Source organism: Geotrypetes seraphini, chromosome 3 (genome assembly GCF_902459505.1).
Source record: "Geotrypetes seraphini chromosome 3, aGeoSer1.1, whole genome shotgun sequence".
Taxonomy (NCBI): domain Eukaryota; kingdom Metazoa; phylum Chordata; class Amphibia; order Gymnophiona; family Dermophiidae; genus Geotrypetes; species Geotrypetes seraphini.
Window position 1 is genome coordinate 124,480,306 of NC_047086.1, and position 8,829 is coordinate 124,489,134.

Genomic DNA, 8,829 nt, shown 5'->3' on the forward strand with positions numbered 1-8,829 from the left:
GAAATTTATATCTGCTGTCTTTATATTGTGCACAGTACAGGAGAGAGCATGCATCACTGTTTCTCTTTCTCAGGTGTTGCATCTGTATGCCCAGTCCAGTTTCTTGGGGGGTTCAGTTTAATTTTTGTTTACATATTTCTATTTTTAGCTTGTGATTACCTATTATATAATTTTTGAGTATCTGTCTATCAAAACATTCAAGATAATGAAGGGAATAGACTTAATAGATAAAGACAGTTATACTCTCTCCAAGGTAGAGAGAACGAGAGGGAACTCTAAAGTTAAAAGGGGATAGATTCCGTACAAACATAAGGAAGTTCTTCTTCACCCAGAGAGTGGTGGAAAACTGGAACGCTCTTCCGGAGGATGTTATAGGGGAAAACACCCTCCAGGGATTCAAGACAAAGTTAGACAAGTTCCTGCTAAACCAGAATGTATGCAGGTAAGGCTAGTCTCGGTTAAGGCACTGGTCTTTGATCTAAGGGCCACCGCGTGAGCAGACTGCTGGGCACGAAGGATCATTGGTCTGACTCAGCAGTGGCAATTCTTATGTTCTCTCTGTGTGTGAAGAGGCTAGTATTCTGTTAGTAGTGAATGCCTTAGTAGGATTGATCTGTACTAGTCCAGCTTGTTTAATTTTCCAATAGGTGTGCTGATATTCTAGTGTCCACTGCAATGTTTATGGTGCTGCCTCTTTGTAGGTAAGCTATTGCTGTGTGACTCCTGGAAATCAGTGTTATCCTATCATAAAATTGCTCTGTAGGTCCCGAGTGACTTGTGTAGGGATTTAAAATTTTGGATTGTGATATAAATCACACCTTTTTAAATAGTAGCTCAAAGTGACTTTCATTAGGTACAATATGAGTTTTCCTGTCCCTGTACCTGAGGCTATGGGAAGTTAAGTGACTTGCCAAAGATCTTAAGGAACAACAGGGAAATTTGAACCCTGGTTTTCAGACCCACTGCTCTATCACACAGCTAATACAAATACCGTAATACATATTCCAAACATGTCTGCTAACTCAACAGTAAACTAAAGGCCAGGAGATCTGAAGCCTGGTGACCATTTGGCAACCAGCCCAAAAAAACTGATAAGCAAATCATTTCATGGTTGTCAGTAACCACAGGATTTTTTTTTATAGTGCTGCTGGATAATACTGTTTACATGCCCAACAGGAAGATGATTAACGAGGAAGTTAGGACTGACTTGAAGCTAGGTGTTAAAATGCCTGCATATAGTTTCAATATACTTCAAATACTATTTTGTTTAACATGTTGAATTAACTTGCTGTGCATTATTTTTGAAGTGTATTCAGTGTGCATAATACCATCTGTAATAGAAGTCTTGGTGGACAGCTGCTGCATCGGCATGAGAGATGTACTTGGGGAAATCCACTGCTTATGCACCGACTCCACTGCATGCAAATCTCTCTCATAACTATTCATTGTGGATAGCCTGAAAACCTGACTAGCTGTGGGATCTCCAGGACAGGTTTGGGAACCACTGCATTGATCATTGGCTCTCTATTCCCTATAGGGTAAAATTTAATGTGCTCAGCTTAGTTCATAGGATTCTTAAATCAGAATACTATCTATTCATGTTTGCACCCTTTTTTCTTATGAAAAACTAATAAAATTTATTGGGACTCCCCCCAATCTATTCTTATTAAATTCCTTGATAAATTATGAACCTAGCCATGTTTTAAATTCTCAGGATGATAAATTCTTGATCATTCCACTCCCTTCTCACAGAAGCCTTGAAGGTACATGTAAGCTTTATTGAGGAATTATTTGCCTAAATATCTTGTACTTGAGAATTCCTGTAATAAGTTTGTCTGATCTTAAGACACACTATTTTCCCAAAGTCTTTTGGACTTGGCCATGAAGGCTAGTGTTTTTGGCTGCTTTTGTAACCTGTTAATTGTCTTTCTTTTTTCTCTGTTTTATATTATTTGATTTTAAACTATGCTGATATTGTAATGAAGGATGGTAAAAACCAGTAAACATGGACATAATACCATTAGATGCTAAATTAAAACTCAGAACACTAGGGCCTAGATTCATTAAACTCACCGATCATGTCCCGACCAGTTTGCGATCGTTCCCCGACCCGATTCACTAACCTTCTGCCCGATCAATCTCCCACCCGATCCGATTAGCCCATGCAAATGAGGGGAAATGGCATACATAAGTAAAAAGGCAGAAGAAGAAGAAACACCAATTGGGGTTGCCAATCCGAAATGAAGCGACTGCTGAGGACCAGTCACTTACTGTCCTTGCCGCCTCTCCTGCTCCTGCTCTCTGCCTTCCTGAAATCCCAGTATCGAGGTTACAGTAAAAACTGTACATATGCATACTCCTCTCTTTTTATATATTGTGCAAACTAGTCGGGACACAATCAGGACAATTTACCTGTTATTTAAAAGTGCAGTGCGAGCCCGTGGTTTTAACCCGTGTGTTCTATTCCATAATCTGACTGCACAAAAGCGTGTTCTGTTCCATTCTGGCTGCACAAATTGAAATGATTCCTTAAAATGTCCACTCATGGGGCCAGTGAGTAAACTGCAGCCACCCCTCCCCCTTTGTTTTGACCTCCCTTGTGCAGAGCAAGTACATGCGCGATTCGCATCTACAGCCAATGAGGATGGTCTGTGCGTGTGTCTCGATCGTTCTGCAGCGATCCGTGCCTCCGATCACATCATTTGCATGAGGAATCTGTGGTGAATCGGTCGCTCGGCAGGACTCAGCCAAGAATTGCCCTACAACAATCCAGATCGGTTAGTTTAGTGAATCCAGGCCTAAGGGCTCCTTTTACTAGGCTGCGTTGAGCTGGCATTAGTTCTAATCTGTTGCGTGCGCTAAAAACGCTAGCACACCTTAGTAAAAGGAGCCCTAAGTGTCACTGTGAGCAATAGCTGAGATTTTATTTACTCCTCCTCCCACCCCCACCCCAAGGCCTACAAGTAGCAGCCCAACCCGCCCTCTGATAGACCAGAAGTCCTTCCCCAGAATACAACTCAGGTGTTCTGTGGGGCAGAGCATGAACTACTGGGTGATGTGTAATTATTTTTTAAAATAATCTGGAAACAGTTTCCTTTATTTCTGTGATTTTCTCTCAGCAATATTTGTATTTGCTGCAGAGCTTAACAAGAATGAAAACTGAGAGGGAAGCAGCAAGGATCCACTATGACTATTGTATTCATATAGGGCCTGTGCACCAAATGTGACATCACAGGAGAAGGGGTAAAACACGGACCTGACGGACCTTGCGGATCTAAAACTGCCTTAAAACATGTCCTTAAAAATCTGAGGTCCGTGCCACTTGTAGTTAGTTTCTGGTTCTGACAGACCTTGATGGCAATTTAGCGCTGACGGATCCGTCTCAGCATAGGGAGGGAAAAGTATTAGGATCCGTCAGCGCTAAAATGTCATCGAGGTCTGTCAGAGCCAGAAACTAACTACAAGTAGCACGGACCTCAGATTTTTAAGGACGTGCGGTTTTAGATCCTCGAGGTCTGCGTTTTACCCCTTCCCACATCACGGAGCTCTGGGGCAGCTATACGCTCATATAACTTATCTTTTTACAAAAAAAAACCCTGAACCTTATTTTAAATTTTATTAACTAGTCACTTATGCTACTTTAAAAAAAACATCAAATGGATAAGTCACATTCAAATCTATTTTTTTCCCACTAGATGATCTGTTTGAATGCTGAGCTACTGTATTGATTGGTTTTCATTTATTTCCTTTGTATTCATGTGGCACGATTATATGTATTAAGTTTTCTGATAGTTATTTATTGGTTAATTTAAAATGAAAGCGTAAAACATAAAGAACCATCTCTAAATGACTGCCCATCCTTTTTTTATATTTTAAAAGCTCGAAATGTATTGTGTTAGTTACATAGCACAGGTATAGAATAATCTTCGTCTATAGGGGAAAGAATCTACTTGAATAGTGTACCCCCAGGAAATAATCCTACTCTAGAGTGTGGAAGAAAAGCAAATATAAAGGCAAAATAGAACAAAAAAAAAAAACCTGGAGTGGTAGTGGAAAGCTGGCCACCTTGGGTGATAGCTTGGGCCTGAGGGAAAACCGAAAGGCATCTCGCCTCCTGGCTCCGGATCATGTCGTTACAAATAAGGAGGAGCTGAATCTTGGAGTATCTCCAGTGGTAATTGGAGGAACCTGCTCTCAGGAGCTGATAAATACCGACTGGCAGCAGGAACTGAAGGCAGACTCTTGAAGGAAGGAGAGTACCTGCTGTCATACTTTCAAGGGAGGGGGTGGGATCAGGAGAGAGCCGAGGCGATTGCTCATAGCAGGACTTGAGGCGACTTTTGCCATGACTTCCCTGCTGGGCGCCTACTCGTGGCCCGAAGGTCTGGAGTGCTCTGGCCTGCACGGGGAGCGCTCGGACGGACTGTCCCCTGCGGAGAAGGGCGCCGAGAGCCGCATCCGAAGACCCATGAACGCCTTTATGGTGTGGGCTAAGGACGAGAGGAAGAGGCTGGCGGTGCAAAACCCCGACCTGCACAACGCCGAACTGAGCAAGATGCTGGGTAAGAGTTAGAAGGAGACCGATCGATTCCGTTCGCTGTACTCGTCTAAGCCCGTTTGGTGCCCTTGGTCTGGGTAAGCCGAGGACTTAGTTCCACAAAGTGCGGCTGATTCTCTTCTTTGCCCCAAACTCCGAACCGTGACTTAGTAAACGAGAGAGAAAAAAGTCAATATAATCATAAAGTAAATGGTAAAGGGGTTTTTCTTTCAAATGATTTTTGTCACGCCCAATTCCTTGCAGTTTCTTTTAAAAACATAATAAAGAAAGTATTAGCATTCTTGCTTGTTATATATAGTTTCGTTACTAACAAACATGTTCTGTATAGTTTTATTTACAAAAACGTAAAATGTTTGCCCAAATTGGTCGGAGCTTCAAAGACCTTCTTAAATCCGACCTATAATTGCACTTTTTTTCGTAGTTTTGCTCGTCGGGCAGGCCGAGGAAAAAGCGAGTTCTGATTCTTCTTTGGGAACTTGCCATTAACACTTGTTTTCCAATTTGCTTAAAACTCGGGAACTGCAGAGGAAACCGTCTGATTGCAGAGATGGAACCTGATAACGCGCTACTGTACTTTATTGTTCATGCAAATAATATCATTGAAAAATGCAGATTTGTTCATAATATCCGGAAAAAAAAAGTAATGCTAATAATACCAGAAATGACTTTCTAAACATATTTGTAGTGAACATTTTTTTAACAATTTGCAGGTTTAAACATTTTTTTTATTATTGGTAATCATTTAGATTATTTTGGAGTTAAAAGAAGCTGCATTTAAAGACGCACTCATGCAACTGTTTCTCAGGACCTCCGAAAACATTTGACTACTTTGTACAATAAGTTCTGTTACCCAAATATTTGAAAGTGTTTTCTTCTTCTTTTTAAATGTGTTTTGTTTGTTCTAGGGAAGTCATGGAAAGCCCTGTTACCTTCACAGAAGAGGCCTTATGTGGAAGAAGCGGAAAGGTTAAGGGTTCAGCATATGCAGGATTACCCCAATTATAAATACCGTCCCAGGAGGAAGAAACAGATCAAACGGATCTGCAAACGGGTGGACCCAGCCTTTCTGCTCAATAACCTTTCCAAAGAGCCGAACTTGGCGTCAGAAAACCGAAGCTGCAGGACGGCTGGGAATGAAGATGACAGTGTCAGCTATTCCTCAGGGGCAACGCTCCAAAGCCTCAGGAACAGCACCAAGGCGGACGCCTACCCATATGGCCTTCCGACGCCTCCTGAAATGTCACCTTTAGAGGTGCTAGAGCCCGACCGGACCTTCTTTTCACCCCAGTGCACCTCAGAAGAGCAGATGAGTGGGGCAGCCTACCCTGCCGAATACTCTGCCGGCCCCATCCACTGCAATCATCTGGGCCAGGTAGCCATTCCACAGCCTGGTGCCCTGCTTCAGCCTGTTCCCACCTACTATACCTCAGCTTTTCATTCTGTTCACCACAACCTTCATGCCCACTTGGGCCAGCTTTCCCCTCCACCCGATCACCGCAATTATGACGCTCTGGACCAGATCAGTCAAGTTGAACTTCTAGGTGAAATGGACAGGAATGAGTTTGACCAATATCTAAACACGTCTGGCCATCCTGACCACACCGGGATGACTATGACTGGACACAACCAGGTGTCTCAGACTGCTGCCGGCCCGACCTCGGAAAACAGCCTCATTTCTGTTCTGGCAGACGCTACTGCTACCTATTATAACAATTATAGCATATCTTAGGCTAACAGTTGAAGTCATAAACGAAAACTGGAAAAGACAGTGTTATTGGCATTACTTTGACATCAAACTTGTGGACAGCTTCTCAGGGTTGCTAAGTCTGATTTTCGTTCTTTTTCCACTCTTAAGGGCTTTTGTCTACCAAGCCTAAGGGCTCCTTTTACGAAGGCACGGTAGCGGTTTAACACGCGTAAAAGCGCACGCTAAACCGCCTCCTCTTGAGCAGGCAGTAGTTTTTTGACTAGCGCAGGGTTAGCGCGTGATTAAAAGTTGCACGCGCTGAAGCCGCTAACGCGGCTTTGTAAAAGGAGCCCTAAGTGTAGAGTTTCCTGATTCCAGATATTTTGTAAAATCTTTAGAGCAACATGCACTGCTAATATCTTTTTCCCCCCTTAATTTGAAAAGGATGTCGGTGGGTTTTTTTAACGGTTTTCAGTCTGACTTCACTTTCTTGCTTAAATATTTCTTGCAGTATACAAACACAGACCCACACACATGTTAAAACCTCAAATGAGTTACCTTGACTTAACATATCTATATAAATACATGTTGCATATGAAAGATGCAAGAATCTTGGAGGTGGTACTGAAACGTTCTCAGCCCAACCAGGAAGAGAATGAGGTGGATATGGTTCAAACAATGATCTGAAATGATGTTAAAAAAACAAAAAATAAAACATAGAATTTTGTTTCTGCAGATTGGCACTTAACCAGATAACACTCTTCAGCTATAGTGACAAAATACTGCTCAGAAATTAAGAAGTTGGTTGGTTGGATTGAGAGCTTTTAGTTTAAACCTCATGGTTGACAAAAGATATTTATATGCCATACCACCTGTAGGTTATGATCTTTGCTGGCATACATACTGGGAATTTTAGTGAAGCTCTATCTTTGGCAACTGGGAAAAATTGTTCATGTGGACATTGTTATTATGCCAAACATCATTTCCAAGGAGCAAACTTGTAGAAATGAATTACCAAATGATGTCTTTTTATCAAAGTATACTATTGCTTGTGAAAACTGGTATAAATTAATATTGTTTGATTTTCTTTCCTATTTTTAAAGTTTTTTTTTCTCTCCTATCAAAATAAGGATGAAGTCTTATTGTAAATCAATTATATGAACTGATTAACCTTGGTAGTATTTTATTAATGAGTAGTAGCTAGTAGTGGATGTGATTACAGGTTTAAAATCCCAAAACATATATTAATAATAATTATGCATAACCATTCAAAATATTTTTCAATTTTTTAGCATCTTTTGCTTACCACTTACCGTATATGCATTTTGAATGACTTAGATATGTTTGCCTAAACTATTTAATTTAAATAAATATTCTTTTTATACAATGATTGTTCATTATTGTTAAGCCAGAATTCTATTCATTTTACTCAGTTTTCATATTTTATTAAATATATCTAGCCTTTACTTTATAAACAACTGATATGACATTTAATATTTGTATAATCTACTAGTGAAGCTAAAGGTTTATTTTGTTTTCTATAAGCTGTGCATTAACTTTAATAAAGGGTTGTGCTTTTGGTTTAGATTAGAAAGAGCAGAGTGAATTGAACAAGCCTTTTAACATAAAAAAAACATTTTATTGAGTGATCTGAAATGACTTAATTTCAAACTCACAAATTAAGGGAGGCATCTGATTTTTCATGTACACAGATCCCAGATACCTATATTTAGCTTTTGATACTTGCTTAAAATGTTAAAGGAAGCAGGTGGTTGGAGCAAAATCTAGATATCGGTACGTGGGCAGAAAGGGAGGAGTGTATAGAGAAGAGGGTCAGAAGAATACATGATAAATATAGCAGTCAAACTAGGACAGTTCTAAATAGGAATCATAATTTTGTTTTAACTACATAACACCCAATAATAACCCCCCAAAGAAAATTTCTGTTTTGTAAATCAAACCCGATACAGCCCTGAGAGCAAAAATGTTCAATTAATGCCTAATGTTCTAGGGCAGGGGTAGGCAATTCCAGTCCTCGAGAGCTGGAGCCAGGTCAGGTTTTCAGGATATCCACAATAAATATGCATGAGATAGATTTGCATCTCAAGGAGGCAGTGCATGCAAATCCATCTCATACATATTCATGGTGGATATCCTGAAAACCTGACCTGGCTCCGGCTCTTGAGGACCGGAATTACCTACCCTGGCCTAAGGAACTTCACTTACCCTTAAACGTTTTCAGCTATTCTGCTTTTGGAGGGTAAAACCTGAGAGCACTGTTAAGTTTTAATATTAAACTAATTGATTCTGATTAACTCCCAAAGCACTTTGCAAAGAGCATAACTTGTGATGAAGGTCTAGCTCTGGAATTAAGTACATTTTTTGAAATCAGCATTCAGGGAACACAAAGATTTAGATTCTGTAAATGGTGCTCAAAAATATGTGCCAAAATGATGTGTGCTAAGCTAGAATTCTGTAAATGGTGCCCTGTGTGGATTGACCTTTACAGAATACGAGCTTAATGAGCATTTTGTACCTAAATATGGTCCCAAGCATTTACTATGCCTGCTAAAAGCTGGTATAA

At 40.5% G+C, this 8,829-nt stretch overlaps 1 protein-coding gene across 1 annotated transcript; it reads left to right on the top strand.

Annotated features, from left to right (window-relative positions):
* Window positions 1-4,233: 4,233 nt before the first annotated feature.
* Window positions 4,234-7,632, top strand: SOX7 (SRY-box transcription factor 7). Its single transcript, XM_033935376.1, has 2 exons — window positions 4,234-4,562; window positions 5,464-7,632. The coding sequence occupies exons 1-2, from the start codon at window positions 4,346-4,348 to the stop codon at window positions 6,285-6,287; spliced, it is 1,041 nt and encodes a 346-aa protein (XP_033791267.1). The 5' UTR covers window positions 4,234-4,345; the 3' UTR covers window positions 6,288-7,632.
* Window positions 7,633-8,829: the final 1,197 nt, after the last annotated feature.

Bases quoted from the DNA above. Each gene is read 5' to 3' on its own strand.
- SOX7 (XM_033935376.1), top strand. From the start codon at position 4,346: ATGACTTCCCTGCTGGGCGCCTACTCGTGGCCCGAAGGTCTGGAGTGC. The intron at 4,563-5,463 runs GTAAGAGTTAGA...TGTTTGTTCTAG, and splicing joins CGAACTGAGCAAGATGCTGG to GGAAGTCATGGAAAGCCCTG.